Source organism: Plodia interpunctella, chromosome 24 (assembly GCF_027563975.2).
Source record: "Plodia interpunctella isolate USDA-ARS_2022_Savannah chromosome 24, ilPloInte3.2, whole genome shotgun sequence".
NCBI classification, from domain to species: Eukaryota; Metazoa; Arthropoda; class Insecta; order Lepidoptera; family Pyralidae; genus Plodia; species Plodia interpunctella.
In genome coordinates this window covers 1,438,782-1,453,806 of record NC_071317.1, presented here as the reverse complement: position 1 = coordinate 1,453,806, position 15,025 = coordinate 1,438,782, and the positions used below count along the sequence as shown (strand labels likewise).

Below are 15,025 nucleotides of genomic sequence, written 5' to 3'. Positions count from 1 at the left end.
AAAATTTCACGAACATTTGTTGTGCAGATAAAGCGGGAAGAGGTAACAAACAAACTTATTTTCGCATTTCTAGTATTAGTTAAGTTAAAGCTTTTGTAAATATGGCACTATACAAAATATATACTAGCTGTTGCCCACAGCTTCCCCCGCGGTAGCCTTTACTTGACCTCGGGTCAATAACTAAGTCTAATTTTTTAAGAAATTAATTGTATTAAGAGGTTAACCTTAAAAGCGCGACAAACGGAAAGACAGAGGTTCGCATTTAACATTTCAGGCTACCTACTTTGTTTCAAAACTTTTTCTTTTCATATACCCAGGTGGTGACCTGAAGTTCCACATCTACAACATGTGCGGGGCGGACACGGGCTTGGGCCTAGAACGGGCGAGGTTCTACGCGGCTCAAGTGGCGTGTGGCTTGGAGCATTTGCACAAAATGGGCATCGTTTATAGGTGAGCAAGGGATAAGAACGTTTGTTTTTTTAGTGGCGTGTGGTTCTGCTAGAATAGGACTACTCAAAATTGGCTTTGTAGTTGACAGGTAACAATCGCATTAGGGGGTTGACGCCAGGCCGGTTATAAAAACAGAGCCTGATTTTATAACAGAGGTTCAGAGGTAGTGTATAGCCGCCATTTTGTTATGCTATATGTGATACATGTGTCAGACCACGAGGGAAACCGGTCGAAAATCGACATCATAATCAATTTGTGCAATAAGATATTGCATTGCTGCATTTTCTCAGGGACTGCAAGCCGGAGAACATATTACTAGATGACGCGGGTCACGTGCGGATATCAGACTTGGGGCTCGCGGTCGACGTGCCCGAGGGGGGCAGCGTGCGCGGCCGCGTGGGCACTGTGGGCTACATGGCACCGGAGGTGAGGAATATTTTATGGCAATACATATATCCATATAGGTATAAATCACACAGATTGAGTTAGCCCCAAAGTAAATTTCCAAACTTGTGTTATGGGATACTAACTCAACGATCCTATATTCTGTAACATAACATAGATAAACATTCAAGACCCGGGTCAATCTGAAAAATATCATTTTCCATGTTGACCTGACCGGGGATCGAACCTGGGACCTCCAGTGTAACAGTCTGGCATGATGACAATGTGCTAATGTTGTAGATTTTTTATTACAAGCGCACGGTGTTAACTTTTGCATATCAAATCTTTTATTGCTTCCTTAATGTTCAGTCTGCCACAAAGGAATCTGACCCCCTAAGAGATGGCGTTCAAATCGCGGGGGGTCAGATTTATCTGTGGCAGACTGTACAAACAGGTTTTAGTTTACAAATACAGAAACAATTAAGGCTGTCCGGAGCTTCATGAGAAATGCCACGCATTTTGTTAAGTTTTATCATCTCTTTTACGTATTATATATTTATTGTAAAGTATAATAATTCAGTTTATATTTTTATTGTACTATTATTTATTTTAATTGCAGTAAACGAATAACGCGTTTTGATTACTATTTCTATAGTGTTACAGAAATAAACTGTGATATTTTCAAACTGTTTTCAACGAAAGATGTTTGTAATACACTCTGACACCTTAAATCGTTTTCAATTAAACAGGTATATAAGTGTTATTATTGCATCGGTTGCAGGCAATAAAGTCTACATTCGAATAACTATGTCTATTTGTATACGTACTATGTGTTTGCGCGTACGTACACACCCATAAGCAAATGTTAAAAACACTTTACAATTCAAAACTGAAATGTATACCTGTCACAATTTCACAAGTGTTCAAGTAAAACAGGTTTAAATCCTTCAAATGAGTGTTATAGTAATGAGTGGTATAGTATCACGGAGTTCGGGCGCAACAGCAACCGACAACACGCTAAGATGAAACAGAGAGATGCGAATTCATTAACATTCCTATTATTTATTATTTTTATAGCCTGTATTTTGTATACCACTGCTGGGCAAAGGCCTCCCCATCTGTCTTCCAAAGGTCTATACTGAGCCATTTGTTGCCAACCACGCCGAAACCTGTCTAAATCATCCCGCCATCTATTATTTTTCAGTAGTTTATTTTTTTTTAATTGTCTGGTTTAACATCTAGCAGCACCTAGCCTTAAAACTCAATATCTGCTTTTTACGAATAAATACACAGTAATGGACGGTAGAAACGTTTGTAGGTGATAGACAACGAACGCTACACGTTCAGCCCGGATTGGTTCTCGTTCGGTTGTCTCGTGTTCGAGATGATCGAGGGCCGGGCGCCGTTCCGGGCGCGCAAGGAGAAGGTCAAACGGGAAGAGGTCGACCGCAGAGTCAAGGTTAGTCTTGTGTTCGTCTGTTATTAATAGCTGGGTATGGGCAATATGCACGGGCGTATGATTGCAGATGTAGTGAGAAAATACTAGACTAGATTATATAGTTATGTTATATAAAAAAATATATATATAAAATCTATTGTCGCTAGAAATGGCTGCTTTTTGAGTAAGAAATGTGTATTAGTATAAAAATTATATTGGATGTTTAATGAATATTTACAAAGATATATTAACAAACGAGAATTGAATACATATATGTTCATGATTTGTGTTGCTTTTGAGATTTCGGGGTGGATGCATGCATCCGCCCCGGTGAATGATCATGATCAGCTTTTCTATTAAAAGCATGCATGTCTAAAGGTCGTGTCGTATGGGGAGATGAAATTTATGGCAAGGAACAAAATTTTTTGTCTACTATCAAGTGAAATTTTTATAGTGACCTTACGACCGAATTTAATTTATTTTTCTCTAAATTTCTTTTCTTTTTTACATTTATAATGGTTTTGATTATTTTGTCTTTTTCTTTAAATCCTGTTTGTATAAAATTATAATTTTTCAAATCTTGTCCGAGCACACTCAGGGCGCCAGCAGCTGAAAATCAGCTGCTACTCCCGGTACGCTACCCGCGTTTAGCTGAGCTGTAGCCTATTTCTGCACTGTGACATACAAATGCATGTCAGTTTTGTTATATGTTTTGTGTAGTTAGTTTTTATTATTATTATATCTATCTATCTTTCTAGAATCAAATGGAAAACACTCCATCGACGTGAACCTGATTTTCAATCTTACATCTTACTGAGCAAGTTTGTGAAATTTTGTGTTATGTAATACCGTGTTATTATTGTAAGTCTATATCTTCGATCAAATTTTATTTTCGTTGGAAGAGTTATAAAACATAATCACATTGGTAAACAAAAATGTCCTCACTGATATTTAATTATTGTTCCTCTCCAGAGGTTCTTAAATAGGGTTACGAAATTCAATGAAATGGTGCCAGTAAGTGCCGTACTGGCACGCCAGTGCCAGTTTGAGAATGCTAAGAGAAAGTGTTACGTAATTTACCTAGTTATATGTTAAATCATATACGTACTATGAGAATTCCGCCCCAGCTCTTAAAACTGGAAAGAAGCATAGCGAAATGTATTTGCAGCACGAACAGGAGAAGTACTCGCACAAGTTCAGCGAGTGCGCGCGGTCGCTGTGCGCGGCGCTGCTGGCCAAGAGCGCAGCGTCGCGGCTTGGCTGCGGCGGCGGACGACGCGGCGCGACGCTGGTGAAGGCGCACCGCTTCTTCTCGCAGCTCAACTGGGCGCGCCTCGAGGCAGGCATGGTCGCCGCGCCCTTCGTGCCCGACGTAAGTGCCCCCTGAATACTATCACTAGTATACAGGGTTACTTTTATCAAACGCAAAACCTCCTAAAGACTACTTGGGTACATTTATTCACCTTTTATTCTAGCACTTTTCGTGATTCGTAGTTTGTTTTTTCATATAAAAAAAAAATACAATCTAATTTGCGATTCTACACATTTCAACTCTATGTAATAGCCAAGCAAAACGAGACAGTACAGTAGCGTTATGTAGCGGAATCGAACATAGAGTTAACGTGTTATAGAAACCTACATTAAAATATTAAAATTAGAAAAGGAATTTATTTGTATTTATTACGTTTAGACACAAGTCATAGAACAAAAGATGTTAGTCTTTATGTACCATATGCGCCTTTGGAAGGTTATGCGTTAGATACCAGTAACCCTGTATATATATGTATGTACATATATGTATCCTAACTAATATTATAAATGCGAAAGTAAGTTTGTTAATTTTCAAAATATAACCTCCAAAAGTGTTACAATGGATTATAATTTAAAATATGACCCCGAATTACTGCAATAAAATAAATATCGAACTTATTCGAGTTATCTATCACGAGCATTAGATAAATCATCTGTCATCAACATTTGATTTCTCATGGCGTATCTATTTTCCAATAACCATATCCTAACTAATATTATAAATGCGAAAGTAAGTTTATTTGTTACCTCTTCCCGCTCTATCTGTTCAACCAATCTTCTTGAAATTTTGCTAAATGTAGTTTATGTAGGAAAAATTACTGCTCCCATGAGATGCCACAAGCAAAAACTAGTAAACAATAAAAAAAAGTATCAAATTTGTCTCTGTATTAAATTTCATCAAAACTGGTCCGTCAAAAAAAAGTGTTGAAGTTTTCGTTTTGTCCTGATGGTATACCCAGGAACGCCTCCAAACGTGGGAACTCCTCAACATTCAATGCAATAAGATCTCTCTGACAACAATAAAATCTTGTGTCAGAAATGACATTTTAGTAAAAAACTTATATAGGGTGACTTTTTATACATTGCCAATATTATGTCTACACGCTCGGTCCATGATTCTAAACAACTTTTAGTATGGGAGTAACTCCGAAATCGCATAAAAAAAGCTGTTCTATACAAAATTATATACCAAAGTTGTAGAAATTCGGTTGTAACCGCAGCCGCACGCAGTATACGCGAAGGACGTGCTCGACATAGAGCAGTTCTCGACCGTGAAGGGCGTGAACCTGGACGCGGGCGACGACACCTTCTACGGGAAGTTCAACACGGGCTCCGTCAGCATCCCGTGGCAGGCCGAGATGATCGAGACCGGCTGCTTCGCTGAGCTCAACGTGTTCGCCAGAGGTTGGTGTTCTCTCTCTCCCTCTAAATTTTCCAGCTTCTTTAGCCATTACGTAGGAGTACAAGGTCAGAAGAAGCGGTGGTGGTGTAATGGTTAAGACGCCCGCCTGTGGATCTAAAGGTCCAGGTTCGAATCCTACTCGTGTCACATACACACATATTTGTATACCAATCTGACTCATGTATAGTAGTTTTCATCGGCCACCACTTGCTTCCGGTGTAGCAAAACATCGCGAGGAAACCTGCACACTGGTTGATTATTAACTTGTGTGTGAAATGGAGAAGGCAATGGGAAACCACTCCATTACTAATGCCAAGAAAAAGGCCAAGTTGTTGTGTATGTTTAACTCCACGTAAAGACCACGACCCTCAGCCATGAGGAATACGACTATGAAGAAGAAACACACTACCCAATGTTTATAACGCTGAGTTTAGTGCTTGCGTGGAGTCTACAAGACATTCATTTTCTGATTGTCATGTTCGTTAATGTTGTTCTGTCTGTCTTTCTTGATCACTAAGCATTGCTAAAATGGAGACGGCATACATACCTTTGCCAAAACAAACCGACACTGTTTCAGGTGAGGACGGCAAGGAAGCGCCCACAAATGACCTCCAGCTGACAGCAGACGCGCCGTCGCCGGAAGAACACAACGGGTGCTTCACGTTCGCGAGACGGGTGAGTTTATATTGTGAATTGTAATTCCAGTAGTTTGTAGCTTTTTGAGAAATTATTGTGTAATATAAAAATGTGACGTCAAAAAGTGCCTGTGAAGGTCTAATACATTTATGAAGAAATCATTTGATTTTGAAGAAAATGGCGCTGTTTCCCGTTGGCCAGCAACACTTGGTGTCTATCAACCAATCTTGATCGTACTATTTGGTATTGCAATAGCAAAAAAATGTGGTTTGTTACCTTCACTTTCTTGACAGACTGTGCTTTTTGTAGGAATTCTGGAATTTTATCGAGTGTGTTATTATCTGTCAGATGTTTGACAAAGATATACAGAGCTTGGGTGATTTGAATCAAAGCCAAAACTCCTGGAACGTAGACGTTTATTATCGATGTCTCCTTACACATAATACAATATACTAAAATGTTCTGCATTTTGAACAGTGTCATCTAGATTAACCTAACTAAATTAAAATATTATATAAATATAAGGCTAAGATTAAAGATTTAATTCAAATCGCCTAAAGGCATTTGACGTGATCTTCATGACCACCTATCGCCAAATGCCAAGAAGAAGACACTAATGAAGTAAATAGTTAACCAGTGTGCAGGTTTTCACTCATCACATTTTCCTGCACCAGAAGCAACTGTTAATCTATGCGAAACAGATGAATCTTCGAAGCTCTTTCAATACACAAATCCATACTAATAAAGATTTTTTATTTTGTTTGTAATGGATAAACTCAAAAGGCCTATTTTGATGAAAATTGGCACAGAGATAGGCGAAACCTTTCTTCATACATTGACATAGGCTTATTATGGTTTTACCCGAGCGAATTGGGGCGAGCCGCTAGTTATATTGCATAAAATCTTTGATTACATATTCCAATTTTTATTTTTTCGTTCCAGACGCTATGTCCCCAAAAGAAAGTCCCGGCCCGGTTACGTCCCGTGCCGGTCCCGGAACACCTGCTGCAGCCCGCGGCCCCCAACACCACCAGCTGACCGGAACTAGACAAGGACTGCAAGTAGGATCATACACGCGATATTGATTTTGTTGTTGTGGTGGAGGCTTCTGCAGGGTGACTTCATACATCGACATGATTCTGTCTACATGTTCAGTCCACGACACTGAACGACTTATATTTAAACTATCGCTGGTTAAGAGATCCCTTCATAGGATAAATCCGCCATTGTATTTATTATTTCTTGTTATGTATGTACATTTAATAAGTGTTCTTTGTACAATAAAAACATTTCATACGGGAGCAACCCCGAAATCGCGTAAATATGACGTTGCTGATCCATTTCCATTTTAGATAAAGAAATATGAAAAGTTTGTTTATAATATATTTGTTGTACAAAGAGCACGTCATGTTAAAAGTTACATAACAAGGAGGTAAATAAAAATAAGAATTTTATTTATTTTTCTTCACAAAAAAGTACATGTATTTTATGCAATCATTGGAACTTATGCTAGTTATGGTATTTTGTGAAAACTGGTGCTTGAAATAGACAAAAACAGCCTGTCATACAAGACACCAGGCCCCACCTCCAAAATAGTATTTTTCACTTACATAGCAGATAAAAAAGAAACAGCGTATTTAATTGTGTATTAAAACTAAATAAAAATGAAGAAATTTATTGTTAGTATAAATATAATGATATCCATAATAGTAAATAATGTATAATATACATAGGTATATAAAAAGATAGGTTTTCTAATCAAAAATGTGGAAAATAAAGTGCGGATTTATCCTATGAAGGGAAAAACTCCTTTAATTCAACCAGCGATAGTTGAAATATATATATTTAGCTGTTCAGTGTCTAATAACTAAGCATGTAGACAAAATAATGCCAATGTATAAAAAGTCATTGTGTACATGGAGAGGGCTATTTGGGTCATACGAAAAAAAAAAAAAGCCAAATATGATGTGTCCAATGTTACCGAGTTGATTGGTGGATAAAATCATCAATATAAGAAGTTATTTGTAAGACAGCCAACGTTAAAATTACTATAGTAAACTGATATTTAATTTATGTGAAGATTTGAAGTTTTTGTATACAGGGTTACACGTTAAACACAGGCTAGATATTTTTTTTTAATATGCTCATATCGAATCAATTTCTACAATACTCTAGAAATGTTGTTGTTTATAATGTTAGCTATCAAGTCCTGTAAGGTTACTTGTAACTCTGTATATAGCAAAGGTACTGGAAAAAATATAGGGCAATTTTTGGCTATGCCATACATTTTTTACCGGTTCCCTTTCAGTTCATATAAATTATTTTGATCAAATTTGACCAGGTAATAGTGAGCTAGACTCTTTGAAGAACGCGCATTTGATTTATTTATGACGAGATTTCTATGTATGTAGTGTATAGTGGCTTACTTACTTCCTAGTGTATAGTGAGTAAGAACGTGTTTTTAAGACAGCATTATGTGTTGATAAGAACAATAGAAAGATTTATCATATATAATTTATACAATGTGACATGTTTGAATGATATTTGTTTACATAGGGGATGAGAACTGGGAAAATCTAAACGCAACCAAAAAATAAAATATAAATAATTACATCAATTGATTTTTGAAAACCATTCAGTTTCATTCATTCAGTTCGAAAAACCACTGATTTATAATATGACAATTTTTATGTTTATAAAGAAAATACTAAAATAGCACATTTATAAAATAAAAAAAATATTACAGTCTATATGCAAAATCAATGGTAATTTATATTTTTTGAAATAGGAATAAAATTAGCAGGAAAGACAGAGATATAGAATGGAGAAGTTACGTAGGAAAATCATAATACCAAAAGACGTATGTGATTTTGAAGTCGCAAAATTATTGACATCAAAAATCATGTAGACATTTTTTTATATGTTTTTTTTGTATAACTACACGTTTATATACAGGTATATCAATGACACTTTTGCTATTAGTGTTATATATAGATAGATAAATGCAATGTAGTACAATAGGCGCAATATAAATGCAATGTTTTTTGTGTATAACTGTACAGAGAGACTGACGCTTGACTATACATGTGTGGTTTTGTTTCTGGGGTATGTTCAAGGATTTTATTACTTTTGCATCGGTTAATTTTTCAAACCTAAATAATAAAAGTTAATTTTCATTTCTCTTTGAAAAATGTCTATATTTCTTCAGATTTCTATTGTATACGTATTATTGAGCAGCATAAGAATAATTTTAAACAATATTTAAATCCAAATGCACTTTCTTTACCTGTAAATATTTCGCGATTTTTTTAATTTTACATCTAAAAAAAAACCATATTTTTGAACAAGAAAGCATTTTTTGTACAGTATTATGATGTATTTTATATGATAATGACGCGGCCACTGCATTTCATATGTCGAGATCATGAACAATTTAGTTTTAAGACACAGTATAGCCTTCACTCAAGTTTCTTACTAGAGAGAGAGAGAGAGGTAATATAAAAATTATACTAGTTTTTTATACACAGTATGTTTTGTTTTAGAAGATGAACTACTAGATTTTCGCCAAAACATATTAAATATATAAAAAATGCGTTACGTATATTTCGACTGAATTGAGTTTTTGTTTCTAATATAGTGGGCCATACATCTCATAGCATAACAAAATTATATTACCTTCTATAATAATAATAAGAACTTCCAAAACAAGATTGCTTATTTTTATCGACAGTGTAGTCGTGTTGTGCGGCCCACTGTACATAGACGACAATTTGTATATTTTTGTAAATAGTATTGAACGATTCGAAAGAAAAAACTAATTTAAGTTAATAAACTATATAATGAAATTCCAGAAACACTTCGCCAGAATTTATAATGATATTATATTTTATTTTGCTATTTACGTATATTGTATTCAACTCACTTACTGACCAAGGAATAATTGAAAACAAAATCGCATTTATTTATCATTTCATACTGTAAATGAAACTGTGGTGATTACGAAGCCAGCACTATTAAGAACTTTTTGATGCAAAATACATATATTGCTATCTCTTTCGTCTGCGGTCCGACCTCTCTTTCCTATGCATTGCGAATTATAGTTATACCTTTCACCGCGCAAGGAGAGCTCATGCTAAATAAAGAGATGCAATATTTGTACTTTGCACACGAAAGAATGACAATTTGTATAATTAACTTTAAAAATGGATGTTGTAAAATATATATATATATAATATAATTCGATATGCAGCGGTGTATGTCTGTATTTCGTGCTTTTACCAAATTACTTCAAATCAAAAGTTTGTTAAAATAAAAGGAAAAATGCAGCTGTATCCGCTTTACCAATAAAATGACTGACATACATTTATTATAATTTTTGTTTATCTATGATTTAATTTTAGCGTCTCTGAACCTACCATAAATTATGAATATACCTGGTTTTCTCATCTAATTGGTTGTACGTTTAAAAAGTGTGTCATTTTTTTGGTAAGTAATGCTTTATTTGTAACGAGTATTTTCAATTAATTCTGTAATATTGTGGAAATGCTTATATTTTTCTGAGTAGGCAAAAGTGTATTAAAAGTACCAAAAGCATGGATACATACATTTTTATAATCGAGCAATAATGTGGAAACGAATTTTCTGTGTATCCTTTGTCTATGATATTTAATAAAATCTATGTAATTTGTGGTTTTGGCCGATCATTTTAAATCATATTATTCTGGTCTGATGTAAATTTGTGTACGTACGTAGGTTGGTATTTGTAAATGTAGGCACCGCACAAGTCCGCAATATTTTGACGCCATGTTTTGTACATTGCCAGTATAAAAAAATATACTTCCATATTATATTAGTGTGTAAGTATTATTAATGCATTTTGATGTGTACCTACCTTTATAGTGTATTGTAATATTTCAAAAGTCTAAAACAATGTAATTTTTAGCCTTGCGGTGTTTTTTGAAGGGGTAATTTGTGTAAGATAGTATTATGATCATTTTTGAATTTTTTCTTTGCAGCCAAATACAAAAACACCGATACAGCTATCGGTGTTTTTCTTCAATAGTTTTTTCTCGTCCATTCCAAATTCAAATTGCCAATAAATTAATATGGTGTTCGCAATTCAAATGGACGAAGTGATTATATCGAATACCTAATATTTAGAAATGCTATAATACAGGGGTTTTAAGTTTTTATAATCGTATTATTCATAAAAAAGTAAAATAGGATCTCGATCTGTGAACGTCAAAGATTGTTAAATATATATTAACAAAAGTAACTTTTTTATGAATAGTAAAGCAAGTTCTGAAACATTTTCTTAGGACTGTATTATAAAAAAAAAACAAACCACAGAATATTATTATTTTCTCCTTTTTTCATACTCTTTCTTTTTCTGTATAACGTTTCCTCTAAATTATTGTTTATTGTTATGTAAATATAATCAAAGTTCGATTAACATTACAATCATTACAAAAAGTCGAATATTCACTCTACATTACTTCTCGTGCCTAATGTATTACGATGTTCCCGAATAGTTTTGTACAAAATGGAATATTTTTAACATGACAAACATGATGACATATTTACAGTGAATATTTGATTTGGCTAAATTTTGGAGGCATCGCTTTTTTATTCATATCTCAATGAAGGATGTAACGCAATTTAATTTGTATATTGCTCTCTGCGTTGCCGATCGATAGTCTTTCAATAGACAATCGATAGTTGAAGCAAAAGTATCGACAGGCTATCGAAAGCCCAAAAGGAGGTAATTTTATTAATAGTTTCTTTTATTTACGAGAAATGAATGCTACTGATAAAGACTATCGATAGTATAAAATAAATATGCAATAGAATTGATACTGTCGCTACCTGATTTTATGCTATCGACAATTAATATGATCGAAATTATCGATATATTAACGTTAATTTTTAGCCTCAGTCGTAACGGAAAAAACGTTGTCGTAGAGAGAATTGTATCTTAATAACAAAATTCCTGTCGCCTCAACAGATACGAATAAAAAGCAATGGTTCTAAGGACAGTAAAGTGTTTCTAAGATGTAAATGTGTTGAATTTGGTGCATTTGAGCGTGCTCAACGTCAAGAGCTCAAAATGTAAATTTTTTTAAGTGTACCACGTTGTTAAAGAGTGTACAGTGGCGATTCGGGGGTAATATTACGCCGGGTTCCCACTGTCGGTAAACAGTTCGCCAAATTCAAATTTTGCTGTTTCGACGTACATTGTTGGTTTTTCATTGCGATAAATAAAAGCTCTTATACAAACTACGCAATGTTCGCGCATTCGCGTCTGTATGTCTGAGTTCGGCGACAGCGTGGAGCCGGTATAAGCTATTTTTAGAACTGAAAGGCAATTTTTCACGTAAAATTTATAAGATGTTACTATCTTTCGCTCGCGTCTTCACTCGTGTGAATTTCAGTAATTAGTACCCTGTCCTTTTCCGTAATGTTAACTATTTGTGTGCGGAAATTCAAGATGATTGTCTGGAAATCGCCTTAAGGCATAAGACATGACTTATAGACTACCGCCATCTAGCGGTAGTCATATTTACACATTATCGAACTGAATGGACAAGTTTTAAGTCGTTCTTAGCTGCAGGTAAATTGTTGTTATAGTAGATTGATATCTAATTTGTAATAATCTATCAATGCAATTTTAAAATGCAATTTATTATTTTGTAAAAGAAATGCGTCACTAGTTATAGCATAATGACATTTTATCAAAGCGTCATTGTGGCAAAATGTCATTCTTGAGAAATGTTTTTAGTGTTAAAAATTTATATTGTCTTTCAACCTGTCGAGGTTGGCATAATTATCATTTGGCTAAAACATGTTGCCATCAACTTTAATAGTAAATTTGTAAATAGAGATCGTGACTGATTTTTTCACAATACAAAATAATTTTGTTCTTCGCCAATATTAATTAATAAATATTTGTTGATAATTAACCCCGGATCGTCGATTCCGCAATCGCAGAAACTAATATATGTTTTAAGCGTTTAATAGAGTAACTTGTCACCGAATTTTGTATGAATTTACATTGTGCGTTATATATTATTTATTATATACGATCATACCTGTATTATACTCACTCGAGGCATTTTCGATATGTGTATTGTGCGACTGGGCTTTTGAATATATTGTTGAAGTTTTAATAAACGAATTTCAGTATTTTAAAGTCTCTTAAGATTTGACACAAAATGCATAAACATTTTTTTTTTATTAAATAGACGATTAACGGTTAATAGGAGTCGGGTTAAGAGTATTTTTCACAACACTTGCCCGAAATATTATGGTAATTGTGTTTGAATACGTTTTACTTGTCTTCAAGTGTATTGATAAACGTCTTGTGACCAAGAGACTTATATGCTAACTGGAATGATTACGAATGACAAATGTCAAAATAATGACATTGAAAACTGGACCTATTTGCTTTGTTATAAAGATCACATTTCCACAATGTCCGCGTGCCAATACCTAAAGTTTCTGAAATTGGGCACGAAATTTGTAGCTATCCCTTTCTGGCAAACTGTTAATGTCGTATGCAAGAAAAAAATGTCTACAAATTTTAAAACTAAGTTTAAGAATGGCTTTGCTTATTCGTAAGCATTCTAGTTTAGTATTACAAATTCTTTGACATACGTTTGCATTGATCACATATTTTATGATAATTCCCACCTCATATGTGATGACTTTTGGACCCTCGCATCATAATGTATTCTTACAGTTGCGCATGTCCGAATACTCTTTGTACAATCAAGAGCATATCAAGTTGCCTTGTATGAACCTCTATATCGCGGTAATAGCGGCGAGTTTGCAATGAATTTACGTAGGTTAATGTGCTGACTGTACATGAAATACATTATTATGTTTTCATTTAAATTTAATCATAATTTTTCGTCAAAGAATCTACGTATGGAAAACTTTGACAATGTATTTAAACAACACACGCGTAGAGACTGTTCAATCTAATAATTAATTTGTCCAATTTATTATAAAAAATATTGACTAAAGATAAATCAACAGTCATACTCAGATGTTACAATGTATAGAATAACTCCATACTATAATATGTGGCTGTCCAAATCGAAAGGGGCCTTTTGGCGCCCGGTACTTACGCCACTATTGCCGTTGTCAATAAAGGCATCGGCAATAAAGACATAAGTGCCAGCCGCTATAAGGCCCCTTTTTGATTTGGACGTCCACATATATGGGCTTCCGCTGCATCGAGCTGGGTATCAGCGGACCATCTGACGTGCCAAAGAGAGAACGGATCCATCACGGGTCGTGTGTTTCTGTCACACCCAAGATATGCGAATGAGCCAATTCGAAACAGCGGACACCCTAAATATCTTTCTAATAATATAAATGCGAAAGTTTGTAGGATGGTATGTTATGGACGGATTGTTATGAAATTTAGTACACGGGAATATAATCTGGGTACTTTACTAACATATGGGGTACTTTTTATCTCGAAATTCCCACAAACAATCCGTTTAACAAATCCTTAACTTTTTATGCACCTGTTTTACTGTTCAAACCTTGTATTCAATAAGCAACATTGATGCGCGAATAATTTTCCTATTATTTACAAGAGCGAGATGCACGATTTGTTATTGCATAGTGCGCGAATCCACCAATCTAGTTCTTTTGTTTTGTTGCCAACATTACGAAAGAGATAGCAATAGTATTTAATAAATAATTTAATATATAACTGAAATGGTGCCCGTAAACGTTCTAAGTACGATAGCATATGTCGCTCAGTAGATATGAGGTTTTACCTTCACGGCACAAGAGAAATAATTTGTAATATTTAATAGTATGGCTTGTATACGTTCTACATGATGTGACGTCACTATAAATTTACTATTGCTGGCTGTATGTATACTATTGGCAAATATTTTGCCGAACTTTGATGGTTTTGACGTGCATTGTTGGTTTACTACGCAATGTACTTTGATCACAGATATAAGAACATATGTTATATATAAGAAGATATGTTCTATCTGTGACTATTGATTCAAATTGGCATCCGTGTGAGTTCGGCGATAGTGTTTCAACGAAGGTATAAAAAAACAAAGTACAGTCTATCTATAGAGTAGAAAACAAATGAGGCTGTGTGCTCTTAGCTGGCAACACTAGGTGTTCATCAACCAATCTTGAACATTGTATTGCTATGACATAAAATGAAAAATGTGGTCGAAAATCAGTTTTCTACTAATATTAGTTTGGACATGTCTCTACAAATGACTTTTATGTATGTATGTACTTGAGTTACGCTGTGACCGCGCTGTAACTAGCTTATGGTAGTGCGATAGCTGCCGGCTGTAGCAGTATTGATGCAAATATTATTATTTATAAGTATTCCTAATAAATTGACTCCGATATAGATC

General features: G+C 34.7%; 1 protein-coding gene across 1 annotated transcript in view; it reads left to right on the top strand.

The window, feature by feature from the left end:
* Positions 1–15,024, top strand: part of Gprk2 (G protein-coupled receptor kinase 2) — a 65,600-nt gene extending 50,576 nt beyond the window's left edge. The window contains exons 7-13 of the mRNA XM_053763889.1: positions 318–450; positions 741–876; positions 2,153–2,293; positions 3,441–3,644; positions 4,804–4,987; positions 5,563–5,660; positions 6,564–15,024. Coding sequence (XP_053619864.1) covers positions 318–450; positions 741–876; positions 2,153–2,293; positions 3,441–3,644; positions 4,804–4,987; positions 5,563–5,660; positions 6,564–6,659 — 992 coding nt within the window. The 3' untranslated portion in view covers positions 6,660–15,024. The remainder of the gene's footprint in view (positions 1–317; positions 451–740; positions 877–2,152; positions 2,294–3,440; positions 3,645–4,803; positions 4,988–5,562; positions 5,661–6,563) is intronic.
* Position 15,025: the final 1 nt, after the last annotated feature.